The sequence below is a fragment of the Copidosoma floridanum genome, unplaced genomic scaffold (assembly GCF_036245765.1).
Source record: "Copidosoma floridanum isolate Cflo_tuat_1 unplaced genomic scaffold, Cflo_Japanese_pri ptg000014l, whole genome shotgun sequence".
Taxonomy (NCBI): Eukaryota; Metazoa; Arthropoda; class Insecta; order Hymenoptera; family Encyrtidae; genus Copidosoma; species Copidosoma floridanum.
In genome coordinates this window covers 5,970,328-5,990,678 of record NW_028321891.1, presented here as the reverse complement: position 1 = coordinate 5,990,678, position 20,351 = coordinate 5,970,328, and the positions used below count along the sequence as shown (strand labels likewise).

Genomic DNA, 20,351 nt, shown 5'->3' with positions numbered 1-20,351 from the left:
GTTCTAATTTAAGAAAGGTATAGGTACTAAAAAAAAATTGAATAAATAAAAAAATGGCCGTTTACATTTTCGGGTCCAATCGACCCCCGCATGTTGTCTTTGGCAGAGAAAGCGCGATCAAACTCCCGATAAACCTAACGGACTCCTACATGTATTACCACCCCACTTCATATATGATACGAGCATACCCATACGGTCGTGACTCAATCATTATGGATGGAACAATAACATTGTTCTCCACCTCGTCCCCCGTGTTATCGACATTTCGTTACGAAGAAAAAAAAAAAAGGGGCGAGTCCGGTTGTTACGGTCACGCAAAAACAAGGGGATCGGCAAGTTCTAGCCCACCGCGTGTAAGAAACGAATGAAAGAAAAACAGTCTACCTCGTAAGCTCAACCAACCCCTTCGCATCCCCCGTACGGCCAAATCCCCGTTCCCTGCGAGAGGGGGTCGCGGCTCTATGGCTACAAAGAGAAAAAAGAAGGAGGAGGAGAAGGGCTTTAGCATAAAAACCACCATCGCCACAAGCAGTCAGAAGACAACTAAACGTTATCTACTTTTCTCTTTTTTGTTTTTTTTTTGTTCCATGTGGCAGTAAGTACTTACGGAAGCAGTACAAGAAACTGCATCGGAAAACAGGGAGAGAAAGTATACAGTGCCTCGGCTGTTCCACGCGGTCGGATGAGGAGACCCGCGGAGTTGGTGGTTACACAGCAAAGCAGCGGTAAGGCGCGTATTGTAGTATGCCCTCGAAGAAGCAGTACAACCTCGTGCAGAATGACGAGAACGACACGCGCATACCGCTCCACAGCGAGGAGGCCTTCCATCGGGGCATTGTTTTCCACGCCAAGGTGCGTACAACACACACACACACGTACATGTATATTACCTATAAAATATTGTATCAAACTCGTATACTTACACCCCATTGTCCCAAGTCGTCTCTCTCTTTTTTTCACGTCGAATCCATAGAGTATAACCGTATAAAAGAATCTGCCACGTGGTTGGGGGTCGTTGATCTCCGTAGCATCTCGTGTCTTGATGATGTTTTTTTTTTTTTTATCGTCCGAAGGTGTTTTACATGCTGTATCCAAAGAAAATGTTAATCGTTGAGCTGCGTGGAATCATCGCGTTATCGAAACCATCCGTAAATAAATGCTTTTCATGATTATGCTGAGAAATTTTTTTAGCGAAACGATTCCAATAACGAAATTTCATTATTCGCTAGCTCTTCTCCTCGCGCGCACACAAGAAAGAAATTCCAATAAGTGTATAGCTAGTAGGAGCTCCATATGCAAACGTGAAAAAGTCGTAAAATCCCTTCAAGGATGTATATAATCAATGGACGCACAGTGGAATGTCTATCTGTTCTTTTTTTTTTTTTTTTTTTTTTTTTTCTTTTTCTACTTGCACAAACAGGCAGATTTTATCCATCTAAATGGGTGTAGAGGAACGAGGTATAGATATGTTCACGGTCACATCGATATTCAATTGCACACCGTCTCGGATACTATGAGAAAAACAAGTTATTGATGAATTAATAAAAAGACTCGTAAAAGAGTTTTAATGCATATTGCCCATTACACCCCCTCACCGGCGTAAACGCAATTAATTTAGTTTTTTACTCTATTTTTTTTTTTTTTTTTTTTTTTTTTTTTGTACTCGATAAGTCCCGAATCTTTGAGGCAGCACATACACACACATCTAAACCTAGACGGCCCATCCTACATCCCTTTTTTTCCCAATCACGGCTTATCTCGCCCGCATGGGCTACCCCTGCAGCTATTGACAAATCGAGGGATGACAATATATATATACATTTATATATCCCTTTGGTTGCCAAAAGGATTTGTGCCCATCTGTTTTGGCAGCTACCGTATCCCCGACCGAGTTTGTCTTCTCCCCGTGCCAAAACATGTATATATATACTTGCCAACGTGCATGTTTTACGCGCGTTCTCTGCTTGGAAAACTGCCTAAGACCAAAGGAAATTAATTTTCTTGCGCACGATAACGTAAGTACACGTGTATAATATATATGTTACGTGTCGTCGTCAAGCTTACGCGTAGAAGAAATAAAGAACTTTTCTTGACCGTGTATACTTATATACGGCTTTCTGTATAATTGGAGAGCTTTTTTTGTCACGTGTCTCATAGGTATTAGTCATAAGTACAAAGGGGGTGGGGGGGGGCTCGTATAGGTCTTTTGAAAATGAAAAAATAAAAGAAAGGGACGATTTCGCACATCTGCGCTTTCTCTTCCTCTCCTTTATTTCGTCGCGTGACAGCTCCTTTCTACGTGAGTCAACTGCATGTATACGTATTATATGCTTTCCGAAATATCTATACTTCCTTTTTTTCTCCCTCTCTCTCTCACACAACCCACCAAGATCTGGATGGTCCATCTGTGCCCCTTTTTTCCCACAATCCCTGTATACAAATATATATGTTGTCTCTCTCTCTCTCCTTTTGTTTGCCCGTGCGCGCGTGCCAGAGATAGAACACCCGCCAAATCTTGATATTATAAATTACATCCCATGCGAAATATACGTAAGACCACTCGCGTATCTATAGATGTGCACGGGATAAGAATCTATCGCCCCGGCTTTTTTCCCCTCGAGGCGATATCGTACATAAATGTAGGTGTATTGTAACGTGTATACGTGCGCATTGTATAATATATACGCTCCCATTTATACACGTGTACGTTTTTTTACGTCATTAACTGTAAAGTAATAATGGAAAAAGAGAAAAGCAGAAATATTTTCACGAAACCCGTTATTCGGTTGTTCATGGGGGTATATAGTTTACGCGCAGTTGTTTATACATAATTATATGTACTTGTCCTCCCCTTCTTTTTGCATAACATTAATTAGTAATTAATTAGTAATAATTTCCGTTATCGCGTCACCATATCCGCGAATGAAACGCTTTTTTCTTTCACTCCCTAGTAAATCGTGTAATGAAAAATGTTGTCTGGTGTCCCTTAGAAATGACACGGGTGCATATGGAATAACAAAAAATACAGAGAACCATACGAAAAAGGCCCTCTCGTAAAAGTTCACTTGGAAAATACAGTGCAATTGGGCTGGGATGGCTTTTATTTTACCCCCCCCCCCCCCCCGAGAAGGAAAAAAAAAAAAAAAACAACACTAGGGGTGGTGGTCTGAATTAATCATCCTCCCTGTACATATACCCCATATCATAACAAACTAAACCGATGTAGGCGCGTAATGAAACATACAATTTTTTTTTCCCCCTCGAAATTATGCCCCAATCGCTTTCACATGCAACCCCCAAGCCATTGGTACATAATACATATACGCCTCGCTCCTTTGTCGATACATATAATAATGCACTCGTATCTCCCCCCCCCTCCATTGTTATTTCCTTCCCTTGCAATTTCACCTTCTTCCAATACATGCACCGCGATGAGTACTCACGACCTGACCCCCATATATACACCTATACAAAACGTATTTGCGGACGAAGAAGAGGAGTCCGGCGCCGCGTGCAGTCTGGCTCTTCTCCTCTTCTTCGTCTGCGGCCGAGTCGCCCATGAACGCGGTCTTTATATACTTACGCGCCCTGCCTTATCTCGTCTACAATATATACCTATAGACCCCCGGAGAAGTGGATCGTGCACGGATGCACATACCTATACGTCTGCTTCGCCAGACATTTATATAAGTACTGCAGTGTGCACACTGCACGCACCGTCCCTTCTCTCTCTCTCTCTTCATTCCTCGGGTAAGTACGCGCAGCACTGTACGAATTGGATTTTCTTTTCTTTGCTCCCTTCCGAGATATAAGTACTTTTAACACAGAGTTTTTTGACCCTTTTCTCTCTACATCGGATACATACAGAAGGGGGGGGGGGAAACGAGAAAGAATCGGATATTATTTATTCGTTACGTATGGGTACGTATAATTAATACACATAAATGCGGACTTGAAAAATACGTACAAGTATAATTAATATATATGTATAAATAAATGAGAGGAGATCAATATACACACATACATACATATATATAACGCTCCGAGGGCTGATTATAGAAAGCCGTTAATTGTTTCGCCTCGGGCGCGCCGAAGCGCGCGCGTGTATTTTTATTCGCGAAAAGGAAAAAAAAGGATCCCCGCCGCCGGTCGGTTCCTTTGCTCTCGGGTGAAAAAAAAAAATAATAAATAAAAATGTATAGATTCATATCTCCGCGTATGATGTTTCAATGACCCCCTTTTCCAGTGAGTACAATCCGACATTGAACTACGTGCGAGACTACATATTTCATATATATATATACTTGATTTGATATCTAATGCCTTCGGGGCCGTTATATTAAATGTCCACGTATATAAGATACGCGCTACGGAGGCGGGCAACATTTCTCCTGTAAAGGACCATTTTTTCGTCCGTCTCCGCGATGACGAGTTATCGAAATCTCGTGAAATTCAACAATTCGCTTCGAAATTCGTTCATTCAAGCTCATACATCATTGACATTTGCAGTTCATTGGTTCGATGGAGGTGCCGCGACCCACCAGCCGAATGGAGATCGTGGCGGCGATGCGGCGGATCCGCGTGAGTATACACCACATGTGCATATATATTATATGATCGTATACGTGTACATATTAGCACACACACGCGCGCGCGGTCGTAGCGTGCAAAAACAAGTTTTCACCGCCGAGAGCCGATAGCGATCGGCTGTTTTGCTTCTATACGTGTATATGTGAGCTCTAAGCGATCCGACTCCTTTTGCAGTACGAGTTCAAGGCCAAGGGGATCAAGAAGAAGAAAGTGACGCTCGAGGTCTCCGTCGACGGTCTGAAGGTCACGCTGAGGAAGAAAAAGGTACGTACGTACATATTATACGTGGGGCGGTTCAAACAAGGATATTATTCACCATGCACACATTACAGGTGTATCGATAGTTCCCATTCTCATTGCACTTTTTTTGGACGATTTCAAACGTTACTCCAAAAAACTTTTGTCTCCCGAATGTAACTCTATTTTTTTCCTCCAATAACTCCCGTTTTGTTTCTCTATTCGATGGACGTTTCCTTGCAAACAATGTAATCCTGCGATCTTTGGCGCTCGGCTTGCTTGCAAAATGTCTAAATGTTCAAGATCTGTCAACTTCCCTTTTTTTTTTTTTTTTTTTTTCCCTCCAACAACGATTTCAGCAACGATAAGACTCGAACAAGGGACAAATGGCCAAACTATCGACTAACCGGGCAAACTTTTAGTTTCCAATTTTGCAGAGGAGGAAAAAGCAACACCAGTGGCTCGACGACAGCAAACTCGCGCTGATGCACCACCCGATCTACAGGATATTTTACGTGTCGCACGACAGCCACGATCTCAAGATATTCAGCTACATAGCGCGCGATGGCACCGGCAACTCCTTCAGGTGCAACGTTTTCAAATCCAGCAAAAAGGTGAGCACCTTCATAACAACATTTACAAGCCATTCCACCCCTTGTTGCGATGATTTGCACAATTTATCTCCTTTGGGCTCGCAAGCGGGATTAGAGAGTCGATTAACCGAGCGGTTTTAGTTGCACCTTGTGATACATTGATGTTAACGAGCGGCTAATTGGCCGCGAAACAATTTACACGCGGTCCCGTTTCGCTGCTCATGCTACACGTATAATATCCAACCGATCGAGGAGGACGGCGCACTGCGGCAAAAATAATACATTATGCCACACTCGGGCCGGTGGCGCTTGGCCAAAAGAAACCTATTACCATCACCAATAAACCCTGTATGTACAGGTGGACAAATGGAAAAAGCGTCCCATGTGTATGCTCAAGCGTAACTCGCGATAAGAATTGTTTTGTCGAAAAAAAAAAAAAAAAAAAAAAAAATACTTGCACCCCAACACAGCGTGGACGTGTTTCCAATTTTCCACTCGACCCGAGGAGTAGCCTTTACCCTTTCTCGAGAGACGAGGTAACGCTTATCAGCCGGGCCGTTTGAGCACGGCATATATATTTGTACGATACGCGCCGGCCAAATATCTCTGGCCCCTCTCCGCTGTTTTTATCTCTCTATAAATAAATGGCACTATGCTCTCCCACGCGCGCGCGTTACCGGGACACGTATACACTCAAGACTCGAGAGGTAGAGAGCCACCGCGAGCAAACAGTCTCGTCGCGACGACCTATACCTTTTGCCAATATAATACTCATATACCTACGCTCCGATCTGTTTGATCGTTTGGCTATTTTTTTTTCCTTTTTTTCTTCGTAAGATGGGATGGTAGGTGGCCCGCAAGCTCGCCGAAAGCTCGATACGCTCGGACCAACGTAAAATATATACACGGGTGCAATTATATTTGTGTCCCACCCCCCCCCCCCCATTTGACCGGGCCAATTGATTTATCGAAGTTTATGGTGACGTGTAACCCAGTGTGTACATACACTAGTTGATTAATGGCCCTCCTACATGGGGGGGTATTCGTTATTTGGGTTATTATCCAAGATCGTATATGCGCGTGTTCGGAAAACTGTTCGCGCGCTAGTTTCTGGGCTATAAAAGATATATGGTAACGAGGTTACCGGTCGCGGTGTGATTTACGAGAGAAGCTACTCTCGCTGCAACTATCGGGGATAACAATGGAAAAGAAAAACTCTCGTCTCGTGAAATTGTGGGGCGTTGGGTACGTACGTCTGTGTGTGGATGCCCATATGTATATGTTTGTTATACGGCGTGGAGGAGAGCTGGAAAAAAGGGAGGAATCGCGAAAAGCGTGTTTTTCTCGAAAAGTAAATCCTTGGATGTACAGGTTGTTGTAATGCACGCCTTGGCGTGGGTAAATTTACGGTATCGAAATGTTGGAAGAAAAAAAAAAAAAAAAAAAAAATATATATGAATAGAGTGTTCAATTTAAAGGTGGAACAATGCCTCCTCTCCCGGGGGAATTATATCGCCCATTGGCAGCCACGGCGTGTATGGTATCGTGCGCTTAGGAGAGCTTCAAAACAATGCAGGCGCGAATTTACAATTTATCCGGTACTTATTTCGTTCCTTTTATCTGGGTGAAAAAATTTATACGTTTACAACGTAGGTGGTTGTGCATCGGAGACTGGATGTCGTCGTTAGACTTCTTGCGTTTCTTTCTCTCTCTCTCTCTCTCTCTCTCTAATCGCACGGTTGTTGCGAGAGAAGATGGATAATTTTTACTTAGAAGTGCGTTGCAAGCGCTTGTTTAGGATCGTTGTGGACATGTAATATATATATATGCGCCTAATACTCTGATGTACAGGCCTAAAGTAGGTACTATTGTAGGAGTGACGAGGCGTGCCTTGGTGTTTCGAGACTGTATGGGTATACCTATATATTCAAAGTGTGTCATTTGTTTTGGAAAATAAGTCAAAAGCTACATTGGTAAAAATTACCATTTTTTTTTTTTTTTTTTAAAAGGCGAGAACGTATTTAAATCATTATCGATTCGCCACCCCAACTTGTGCAACATCCAATCAGCCGCGATGACTTTACGCAAACCAGCACGTGATAGTCGTCCTATGGAAATCAACTATACATTTTAGAATTCAATAAACACAAGTTGATATAATTATACGCGCACTCCTCCCGAAACGGGCCAAACCCGGATTTCTTTGCGAAGATTTTCCGTAAAGCTTGACGGACGATCAAACTAAATGACGTGTATCCTCTATGTATACGAGTTCTTTAGCTGACGTCCGTAGCTCCAAAGGTTTGTATAGTTAAGTTAGTCATGGTTTGACGGGAAAATCAAGACGAGAGAGAGAGGAAATTGAAATTAAACGCACGGGCGAGAGGTGGTGCATGCAAGTATGGAGTTTAATTACTTTTCACTGATGTACGGTCACGTGCATTGCCAGTAAGGGCCCTAGTGAAATTTTAATGAGAAGCTGCTGCGCGAGAGTGTATATTACAATACAATAAAACTATATTGCGAGCGTATACAATATACGGTTCAAGTTACGCAGCTCGTCTCTCGTTAATAGGTAAATTTTGCGGGTTACTCTACGCGTTTGGGGATAATTCGATGCGAGTATGAAAGGTGGGTTGCTTTTGCTTATTTTGCGGATGTATACCATTGGTCGTTTTAACGAAAGGGGCCACATTGCTTTGGAGCTTGAAACGCGGAATACACCATTTAAATTGAACGCTTGCGTGAAATTTTAATCGCATGAGAGTTGAATTTTAAATTTAAGAAGTTACAACGTACTGCATCACAATGATAACACGGAAAAAATGCCCCGTTAAAGGTCCCCGACCGGGCACCTAATAGGCATCAGGCAAAAAGCGAGTAAGTGAGATATACGAAAAGCTTGACAGCAGCCCCTCTTTCTCTCTCCTCAAGAGCCGCAGCGCAAGAGAGAGGACGGTGTTCCAAATTATAAATAAACCCTGGGGCTTCGAGCGCGGGAGGAAGGGAGGGCCGAGAAAAATCCCGGAAGCACGTCCCGCGGACAGTGTAACCCCGACCGGCTAACCGCGAGTTTTGCATCTTGCGTGTTCCCATGCATCGGTATACTTGCCGATGCCTACAGCTTTTTTTTTGCGCGACCGGCGAGTAATGGCCTTTTAACCGTGTGGACCTCGACGCGCGTCCGAGGCAAAGGAGGTCGATAGTGCAGTGTCACGCGGCGCGAGTGTGCACCATCAGGTACTTATAGTGCGGTGAGCAAGTGAAAAAGGAAGAAAGGGGGAGAAATGAAAAAAAAACCAACTAGTTAAACTCGAAGTGTGCGGTGCGTCACCTTCTCGTCTCGTCGCCTCGAGAGAAAAAAACGGGAGTTCAGCTTCTGCTGCTTTTTTTTTTTTTTTTTTTTTTACGCGCTAACGTACGTGCCGGACGTCTCTCTCTCCCTGTCTCCGAACGAGACTCTTTTATATAATTATAGCAGTACCGCGTATAATATACATATAACTATGGATATATCTAAATTGTAGTGTCATTAAAACCAGGTATTATGTATATAAGGTGTATGTATAATTTTTGCAATTGCCACGATGCTCTTTGTATAGCAACGTTACGTTTTTTACTATTTAGCCCCCGGTTATTGGTACAATGCGTTATTAACTTCAAAGTCGTACGTTTACGTGATTCATCACACGTGGGGAGGTGATGCCGTAAATTTATTGCTTATTTTTTTTCGTAACAATATGCGGACCCTTTGGAGGACAGGTAAATCTGGCGCACATAATATATATGTTCATCTCGGTGATCCGCGTCTTGTCTCGTTACTGTCAAGACCCAGTGAGTTACCGTTCGCTGTGTTGTATACACGTGCTTTTAAATATACCTAAATGTGCCGTTTCTACTTAGCTCCTCTTGTACCTTTATTCATGTGATATACCTAGATACTTGTGCGTTTTAATGACGGGAAGTTCATTATCAACAACGTCGCTACTGTTTTTTCGAGTAGTATCGAGCGGTATTTTTTCACTTCATCGTAAATTGAAAAGTAGCGTGGTATAAGTACAGGTACGACATAAAGACATAAATGTTTGTGAGACAGTTGCCCAAGCCAGTCAGCTAATCGCGAAAACATCCGTATAGTATAGGAATACTTACTTGAGCGTCGCTAAACGAAAAACTCGACCGTGACAATTGCGTTTATTAATGGTTCATGTACTTACTCGTGTACTATTATTTGTGGTACCACACACGGACTCAACTTTCCCTCCGTATTACTCGGTACTCCTACACTTACACAGGGCATCCAAAGCTCTAGATAACTTTTTGTCGACACTAGCGACGATATTATTAACAATCGCGTATTCCATACAATACTATATAAATTCAAAGCGACCCAGTTACCATTACTTTATACGGAAAAATAAAAGAGCAAAACCTTAGGATCGTGGTGTTGGTAGCGCTTGGAATTTAAATAAGTCTAACCTCGGAAATTCAAAAACTACCTTCGAGGGAGGAAAACTCCCTGCCGGCGCGGGGTAGAACAGATCGTACATGCACGGCCCGACGGAAAAGTAATTTCGCCAGACGCCGCGTTTATTTGTATATACAACTGCGGAAAAAGCTCAATTATGAAATTGTACAACACCTACGTGTATGTAAACGCGTTTAATTTTAACGCGAATTTCGGGCGGTGCTCCCGGATAGATATAGTTAGCTGGTCCATGCGGATATACGGTTGTCGCGGGTGATTATGGATGCTATTTTAGGTCGGGGGAGGCGTCACGGCACGCGAGAAAAAACGCGGCGTTGGAGCATTTTTCGTGTTAAAATCTCAGCGGGACGGATCGGCGGGGTAAAGCGGAGAATGAGAGAGTGAAAAACCCAGGAGACATAAACCATCGGAGTATATTGCGTGGTGAAAAAAAAAGTGGTGTCGAGGATGCTGCGAAGCAGGGGCCGGAGCGCGAGTCCCGCGGCCGAGTCGGGGGTCACCGAGGGCGTGTCGGTGGTAGAGACGCCCAAGGGCCGGAAAAAGTTCTCGTTCAAGGAGCCCGAGATCATGGGCTTCCTGGGCTTCAGGCGCGTGTCGCTCATGGGACGCGGCAGGAGCAGTCCCAAGCCCGCGCGCTCCAAGAGCCTACAGCCACCGGCAAAGCCCGACGACCGCCAGGAGCCGCGGAAGCTGCGCTCGCGCGACCTCGAGGAGCTCGAGGTACAATATTGTGCACGACCGTCCGGGTGTGTTTGGTTTACCCCCCCCCCATCCCCCGTAACAACAGTGGCTATATATGTCTAACTCAATTTAGCGTTGTAATTTTGATTTTTTTTTACTTCTTTCTCCGAGTGTGCGTGTGTACGTTTTCCTTTGTTTTACCGTGCTCGTGTGTACAGTACAGTAGATATTCATTACGCGCGAGCTCGATGATCATTTTTATTGTGTGTATTGTACGCGCTTGTGACGTTGATGCATCGCTCGGCGGGACAATGGAGCTGTATACGCTAATTATTTAATTACCGCGATGACGTCTCACTGCAATGTGACCACTAAGCGTTTAAAAAAAATAGAGTCACAATATACATAATCCAAAAACACGTTCTGTAAGTACCATTGCTGAGTGTATATCTTTGCGTGTCTCGAAAACTACCTATACTTCTGTGATCGATGTATTATGTGTACATTTTTTTTTTTATTGTTACTTCGTCCGTACATTACACGCGCATCGACTCCCAGCCACAACCTGTACACTATGTACATGTGGATACACGTGATTTCCTCGCTCCACCTTTTTCCCCTTACTCCTTTTGTTGTTGTTGTTTTTTTTTTTTTTTTACAACTCCATTTCTCGGAAAGACATTTGCTAACTTTGGTCGGTAAGTCGTTAAAAGAAGTGAACAAAAGAGGAGGAAGCAGAAGTTGGATCTACATAGGGTGAGGTAACTCGCCCAGTTTCCAGGAGGCGATGGCGCTAGGGGGCCGTGCCCGCGGTCTTTTTGTTCCGACGACGGACGGGCAACGGGTTTTCCGCTCGATATAATTTTCATAATTGCCACACCATCGCGTTCCGTATTGCTTTTCTTTTTTTTTCTCGCACCACGTCCGATAACACCGAGACCCCTACATTTATATACAACGGATATTGTAATTACCGTGAAAATTGCGGGTATTTTGAAAAGATCCATACAGATTTTCACAGTTATAGGATCTGTAACTGTGAAAATTGACGCTCATTTCGACAAATCCTTCTTGAGTTTACAATTACCTTCGTTGCGTAAATACTAAACAGTTTTCGCGCTCTGTTTGACTCCATATTATATACTGTAGCGTTGATTTTTTTCTTTGACCCTTTTGAAAAATCACACCCACACATCTCTTACCCCCAAAGGCTACAAAACGAGCCGTATAAAACTCAACAATTTACAAGCTATGAGATGATGTACATGTAGTGTGCGAAATTGTAATGGATGATATAATAGGATACACCGAATCTACCAACTAATCTCGTTTTTAGTTTCAACAAAAACATAACATGTATAATGTATCACACGTGTGTGTGTGTGTGTGTGTTTTGTTTAACAAATTGCAGAGCCAGGCGATGCGAGTCGTGAGGACGGTCGGCCAGGCTTTCGAGGTGTGCCATAAACTAAGCTTGACCAACCCGGCCAGCGGTGGAAAAAACAACAACAACAACAACAACAACAGCATAAACGACGAGGAGGAGGACGAGAACAGCCAGTGCAACAATTCGGAGAGGGACGCGAACAGCGACGCTACCTCGAGGGAGAATCGTCGCCAACGGCGGGACTCGCGCGACCACGAGGACGGGGAGGACGATTACGAGGACGAGTTCGCTTGTCTGCGCCAGCATCGGCACAATAACCGGCAGTCCTCGCCCTCCTCGGTGCACAAAGGTCGGTTGTTGTTGTTGTTGCAGGCCAAAGGCTTTGTCCCTGTTTTCTTTTCCCTCCTTCGAGGCTGTGGGAAAGTTTGCTTCCTCCTTTTCTCGGGTGTATGACGGCTCCCCTCCCCCTCCCTCCTCAGGTCTTCCGGGTGAAAAAAAAATCATCGATTTGGGTACAAATTCTTGGCCAAAGAGGCCTCGACGAAGCTGATTTTTTTTTTTTTTTTTACAACCATACATGTATACGTACACGTGCGATTGGGCGAAAAATTGGCAATTTTCGCAATTGCTTGGAAAAAAAAAAAAAAAACACAGTTCAGGGTGCAAGTAGGCCACACCAACTGTCTTACCGCAGTGCCGAGAGTCCTGGGCTTCTGGAGTCCAAACTGCTGATGCGACGGCTATACAAGCAGCTTCCTTATGCTGCATTCCGCGCTCGTACACACACACACGGTGTACCTCTTTATATATATATATATATATATATATATCTGGCCGCACTGGAATTCAAACTAGTTATCCGGTGTATAGCTTCGGGAACGCGTTTATCTCATTCTGTGTTGAGTATCCGGTGGGAGTATTTAATTTTCGATTCACCCAATTAATAAGTATATAGGTACTCACCTACTCCCTTTTGGGCTCATTGGATTACAATTTGAAGAATAATTATTGTACACATAAATTAAGTGAGGGGAGGACTGTTTACTCGTTTTCCTCGTGATTATATAATATAGTGTAAAAAGATCGGTTCGTTGAATAATTTTAATTGGCCGATACACGCATCGCGCGTAGATTTATGCACCTCGAATTTGTCGATGCGCTTTTAACGGATTTACTTACACATTTATAGGTGAGTTTCCGCGTTTTTGATTTGAAAAGAAAAAAAAAAAAAGACAAATGTATCTTTGCCAGTGGCATTAATCGCGTATCTGGCCGATTCCATATGTTATACCCTCCTTTTGCACCGTACCCGTACACACGTGACAACAGAAAATGCGATCTTTCGTGCATTTTATCCATCATCTCTCCCCGTTGTGCACGTACACACGTATATTTAGGGCCGATGATCGGCCGGCCGATTAATTATGCATTCCCCGGCTATCTGCATCTGGGCTCTGTGCAACGGAGCCTTGGGGCTACGTAGCCGGAGAATCGTGTATTTATATTGTCCGCCTTTGTGTGTGGACGGAGAGAGAGAGGGTGAGGGAGTGTAATGGGATGAAATCGTTCCTCCTTGCGCGCTCGTTTCCGCGTCACGTATCCCGTGAGAAAACGTGTGTCGAGTGCACGTGAAATGCGCCTCGGCGACACGATCATCGGGACGATATGCGAATATGAGGATACATCGTTTCGGGTTTTTCTTTTTTCATTATTTTGATGTACCCTTGACGACGCTGGGAAAGCCGAGGTTTGATCGTCGGTGCATTGTGCACGTGATTGCTGATATGGGATTGTGTAGGTCATAGGTTGCTGCCTGTATGAAATAATCGTGGGGGGGCAATTCTGTCCTCGCGCGTCTGTGTAGCTTCAAACGATGGAAAGCCACTCTTTTTTCTTTCGTCAAACGAGTAAATGACAGGTGTGTTACATTATGCGCCATCGGCGTACCCGTTACACCGTGATATTCGTGTGAAATATTTCCTTTTCTCTTCCCTCGTAACCCTCCGCGTTTTCAATCGTCACAAGTCATCATAATCCATTATACCGGTGTTAACTGTCATGTGTATTGCATACATGTAGATCAATCGATAACTGCAGGCAAAACCAAGGTTTACTCTAAATTCCCGGTTAGATCAGTAGCCGCGAGGGGACAACACGCGCATCACGCACAGGAAACTCACACCCCGCAGAAGGAGAGAGCCGTTACCCGAGCTGTTATGCACACTTGTGCAACGTCCATCTATTTGTTGCACATACGTACATCAAAATGAATGGCCTCTGAAAAAAAAAGAGTGATTGCTCGAACGATTTACGCGCGCGATCGGTAAGCCAAATAAATCGTGTGGTGAAAATAATATCGAGTTGCCGAGAGAGTGGGTGGATGCGCCTGTATCTCGATTTTACAATATTTTCCTTATTCTTTTGCATCGTTCCGGCTTGCAGCATATACATATGTATATTGCACACACGATTTATCAATATAAAGCACATACGTATATATTATCAGGTAGGAGGTATAGAAGTGCTGGCAGGCGAAATGCGCATCGATTTGTCAATTGTCCTGGTGTGCATACATGCACAACCATATATACCTACACGCGAAAGACAAAGAAAACGATGTAGGATAGGAGGAGAAGAAGAATTGGAAATGCATGCGCTGGGATTTATAATACGTATACGGATGCGCTCGGTGTCATAAATAATTTAGCAGTTTCTTCGTATACGGTATATATTATATAATGTGTATACATATTGTACCTTATACCTTCACAGCATGTATGGTATATTATATACGGTTGCAGCGCAGGGAGTTGAGGCGGAGATCCTATCGTTGTATAAATGGGAATGTTCCTTTGATTAAAACGCACGGGCTCTGGTATCTATGCGTATATGTAACATGTTACTTTGATTTGTGCTCGATCGAAAAGAAATCGATATTTTTTTTATCACCCAATTTGTCTTTCCACCACGTATCGTTGAATGTTCGCGCTTGTCTGTACCTTTATCGAGACACCTTTTTTTTCCGAGTGCAAAAATGGTACAATGAGGGCGGCTAGTTGAAAGTTACGAGGAGGTATAAAGGAACGATTAACATAAATCGTACGCGAAAGCGTATACCCAAATCGATGTCAAACATTGCATGGTAACAATTACGTAGGTGCCTATTTATACGAGATGCCTTTTATCGCAAGTTCAAGATCGAACTGTAGGTTTTTTCGCGCTCGTCGCACCGAGGCTATAACTTTTTTCATTCCAAAGTTTCAGCGACGCCCTCTCCATCCAGCGATCATTTCCCGCACCCCGTCCCCTTTTTTGCTCGTCAAAAAATTTAAGGACCCCCTCCAGCTGCAGCAAAGCTATGTATATACATGCTTCCTTTTACACATCGACCCCGTGCCACTTGATTTTACGTATTTATGACATATTTGTTTGTTTGTTTGTTTGTTCCCGTTCCCCAGACATATCGCTGCTGGGCGACAGCGTGGACGAGTCGATCCTGGACCAGCCGTGTCCGCAAATACGCTCCCATCACGGCGACGTCGTGGTGACGTCTTCGCCGGCCGACACGACAAACACTCTCATCGGACAATCGCCCCTCGTAAGTATACCTGTACCACCCGATAAGCAGCGCATAATGGCGCTACACTTATATACACATATATGTAGGTGGTTCTAATAATACCACGGTTCGGGGAAGCAATGGGAGCACCATCGGTTGTGTCGTCGACTTATATGCTACAGCATATAATATATATTTAAGCTTCTCGAAATCCGAGACGCGTCTTCTTTGACGTTTACACTTACATGTATTGTACATGTACACATTCGGGGAGAAAGAAGCGCTTGTCATAACATTTCGCGGTCGAGCTGCTTTTCGAAGTCGTCGCTCTAATGGGGGGAGGGGAATATTTTTTCAATATCCAGTTCATACGGCTGTGACGTTAATATTAGACGTTCCCGGAAAACGTGGGTGTTTGAAATATGCGCTCTGTTTTTTCTTTGTTTAATCTCATATAAAGTATGTTGGGAACGTAATGAGCGGAACGCGAGCGAAAAAATCGGCAAAATCGGCGTGTAAATTATACGTGTAATAATCCAATGAGCGATGTATTTTTCCACCACCACAGATCGGCGAGCACGTGATGAACAGCGCGGAACTGACCGCCCTGAAACACGAGGTCCAGCTGCTGCGCGAGCGACTCGAACAGCAGAGCCAACAGACTCGAGCGGCCATGGCCCACGCGAGGCTACTCCAGGATCAGCTAGCCGCAGAGACCGCGGCTCGCGTCGAGGCACAGGTTGGTTGACGCTTTGATTTTTTTTTTTTTTTTTTTTTTTTTTTTTCGTGTATGATGTAAGCTATAGTGTAACGGGTGATGGTGACGATTTGCGAAAAATGGATGAAACAGCAGCTGGAAACTAAAATCTACCTCAGAAGACTTGGATCATTTTATAAATTTTTAAGCATTATCCAAAGTGTAATTTATTTATTTTTGTTGGAAAATTTCATTTCCATTACCACGCGCGAGGCAGACAAAAACATATCTAGCAAAAACATTTTCAAAGAATAAAATTCATCACAAAGTATTCAAACGAATGTTTAAATTATTGTTTCACGGTGTATAATGATGCATTATTATTTTTGTTGGGGGAAAAATTTGTCCGGACAAATAAAATTGTCTCGGTAACTCGAAAAAACAAAGCTACAAGGGGCATTTAATGTTTTGCAGGCGCGGACGCACCAGCTGCTCGTCCAGAACAAAGAGCTGCTGGAGCACATAGGGGCGCTGGTGAGCCACTTGCGGGAACACGAGCGATCGGCCGGCGGCGTCGCAAGTAGCCCGACACCGACGAGTCCAGCCCAGGGCACCGGCGATCTAGGCCAGGTAACCCTCTATCGCATTCCTTGACACTGCTCGTCGTTGACCAACGCCATCGATGTTCGTTTGTAATTTTTTTTTTTTTTTTTTCGTGATTTGTGCTTTTTTTTCCCCCACACTTTGTTTCGTCCTGTGTGGCTTTTTTTCTCTTTTTTTTCTCGCCGAATGTGCTTTCGACCCTACACGAAAATGAGACGCATTGCCGTTTGTTTGTCCGACGCCTGTTGATGTTATTTTCACTTTTAAAGTGTGTGTGTGTGTGTGTGTGTTCTCGATGTTGTATTTAACTTACAAAGTATTCAGAGTATACTTTTAATAATCGATACATCGTTTGATGGAAAGCCGGAGATTAATCAAACGGCATGTACGATGATGCATGTGGATTGTATGCGGACGACTGAGTACTTTGTATACGCGCGCTCTCTCGATAATTTGTATAGTTGGAGTGCGCGTGAGGAGCTTATTGAGAATTTGTTTTTGTTACCGAAACGAATATCTCAATAGGTGGTGTAAGTGAAACAAATGGATTTCATATACTCGGGCGCGTATCGATGATTCCCGAATTTTTTATCAAATTTACAGGTGAATCATTGCACGCGCTCGAATGAATCAAAAGCCTTTGAGAGGAAGAACAAAAAAAGAGAGATCGGTTAGTGTACTTAGTGTTTACGTAGTTATGCATATAGATAGCTAATTTAAGTATTTTAAGTGTAACGATGGATTATCATTATTATTATTATTATTATTAACGTCTAGTTCAAAAAGTACTTAAGTAATAATTGATGTGTGATGCGACGAAACGGCATGATGTAGCTGTTAATTTAGCCCCGTAGTTGTGGGATATTTTACGAAAAATGCAATTTTTGTAAGATTACTTGTACATACAGCGAAAGACGAGCTATCGTTTTCAATAAATAAAAAAAAAAATTAAATGTATAGTCTTTCGTACGCGTGAGACATGTATGCGCGTCTCTATTTTGTATATTTTAAGTTAATCATTCATTTCTCTCGGGGTCGAATCAATGTGTTCCTAAAAACCAATTCACATTTTTGATAGCTTGCGTATTAATTTGGAGCTAGAAATTTATTTTTTCGTATGACTACCACAGTTTTCGTGTAGTCGTGTGTTGGCACTTTATTTATTATTATTTTTTTTTTTTACATTATTTTTATTTATATGATCCTTGAATCGACTGACGTGCTCTCTCAGTTCACGTTTAGATGTATACATTTATACCTACTGCGACATTGATTTTGTATAATTTTTTTTTATACGTTAAACACACAAACAAGCATGTACGTCAATTGTGTTTTTAGTGGTATTTCAAATAAACGAAAAACAAAAAACTTTTTTTTATAAAAACCACCCACGTTTTTCTTTTGATTTTGCCTACCGTTATTTTTTACGCCATTATTCAACACTGACAACCCTCTCACTATGCTTGCAACGAATTTCCATGACCTTGTCAATGATTGATCCATGATGTGATTTTTTTTCTTAAAGCGCAAATCGAAGCTTGCGAAAAATCAGCATCGCTCCGAAAAACCCTAGTTTTTGTGCCTGAGTAGAGTACATCGAGCTTACCAATAACGAATTCACCGAACCAAAAAAAAAAAAAAAACAAATATCCAATAACCGCCATGTTACTAATTAAACAGCTGCTGTATGACAATATGTGTGTATGTGTGTGCATTGCCTCTAACAGGTCTTTCCGCCACGTGATTTTGGAGTTTGCGCCACCAACGAGTGTTAGGTAATAATGAAAAAAATCTATCTACTAATGCATAAACCCTTCCATGAAAAAAAAAAAAAAAAAAAAGAAATTACAATGTTCCGAAACGCAGTGCAATCCAGCGTCAACGTGGGATACAGCGCAGCACTGCAATCCCGTCTGTTCGGCGTACCCGTACTACCACCATCAACCACCTCCCAGCGCCTACGGATACGCCAACAGTTTGCTCAACTACGCCGACGAGCTGCGCTACCAGGCCCAGCTCTGGGACAACGTCCGGTTGGCCGTGGGCAACTCGACCTACGCCGCCGCCGCGCCACAGCTCGCCCCTCCGCACCACCTCCCGGGCCCTGGACTCGGTCTACCGCCAACTGGACGAGCCGTAAGTTGAAACTCTGGTAGTCTGGAAGAAAAAAAAAAAAAGAAAAAAAAGAAACTCACATTGCAAATGAAAAATTGTCGATTGATTTCAGCGCCCAACGCTGCCTCCCCTGTCGCCGTCCACCTTGCCCCGGCCGTCCTCGCGGCCCCACCTTCGGCCGGCGTTCCAGCAGCAGCGCTCCCGCTCCCTGGACCGTCCTCACCGCGGCACGGCTAGCCCCAAGGAAGTGTCCTTTATCGAGCCCTTACCAGCTCCGCCGGACGCGCGGAGTTACCGGGAGGAAGCGGTGCAGACGGAGGCTGCGGTCTACCCCGAGCCGCCGGTGATTCTGTTGACGGAGCCGAATAACGGTCTCTGCGCGGAGGAGGAGGAGGACGAGAGCGGCCTGTCGGAGAGGGACGACGAGCTGCCCGAGCTGCCCGGGCCGGCTATACGACGCCGCAACAGCCAATGACCCAGCCTGGATCGCTGCTGGTACTTGAGCGTGTGAGCGCTGGGCGGTGGATTTTTTTTTTTTTTTTTTTTTTTAGTGGAAACGTTTAGTTTTTGATCGAGCGTGTTTTCGTACACCATCACCCACTTGATCGATAGTACGAGATGCTGCGAGTGGAAATAACTATATATTTTTAAATATACGGAAGAAACGTGTACTTGTTTTTCTTCGATTCCTATGCGTATACGTTAACGTGTAATAGAAGCGCAGTGGGAGATCTATAGGAGTAATGATGAACGGTGATAATAATAAAAAGGCCAAACAAAAAAAAACAAAAATGATGGGAGCGGTGTAATTTTGCTTGTAGAGTTTTCGCCGAGTTCACGTTGTATGTTTGATTTTACTCCAGGGGACAATTGAACATCCAACAAAAGTGCGAACAAAAGTAATAAAAAAACAAGCATTTAAACATTAATTTAGACAAAGCAATGTAATTTATGAGCAATTGATTGTTACGGGTATTAAACACAATGTACTCTTTGTACATGCGGTATCCTATACATAGTTCGATGAAGGAATTTTATACGACGACTAATTAAATGGACGTAAGGGTTGTTGCCAAAGATGATGATGATGATGAATACTACTACTACTGTTGTTGTTGTTCTTGTTAACTTCATTACTGCACACGTGAAAGTATAGGTGTTGCAGTGGATGTAAAAAATAAAACGCGCCACGACAATTGTATGCATATACATGCTTAGTTATACTCTGCGAGGAGAAAAACTATATATTATCATGTTGGACAAAGTTTTAACAACAAAATACAAATTTGAAACAAAAGTTGTATTTTTGTTTTTCCTTCCTTGTACAAACAAAGAGAGGGAAAATGAGAAGAAGAAAGAAAGGGGACACCCGATAATCTTCCAAGCGCATATGTATACAT

General features: G+C 43.4%; 1 protein-coding gene across 1 annotated transcript; it reads left to right on the top strand.

The window, feature by feature from the left end:
• Positions 1-600: 600 nt before the first annotated feature.
• On the top strand, positions 601-19,489 carry LOC106641080 (carboxyl-terminal PDZ ligand of neuronal nitric oxide synthase protein). Its single transcript, XM_089592112.1, has 11 exons — positions 601-852; positions 4,510-4,581; positions 4,765-4,854; positions 5,250-5,441; positions 12,002-12,326; positions 15,436-15,575; positions 16,105-16,275; positions 16,708-16,876; positions 17,362-17,366; positions 18,703-18,972; positions 19,064-19,489. The coding sequence occupies exons 1-11, from the start codon at positions 745-747 to the stop codon at positions 19,424-19,426; spliced, it is 1,905 nt and encodes a 634-aa protein (XP_089448238.1). The 5' UTR covers positions 601-744; the 3' UTR covers positions 19,427-19,489.
• Positions 19,490-20,351: the final 862 nt, after the last annotated feature.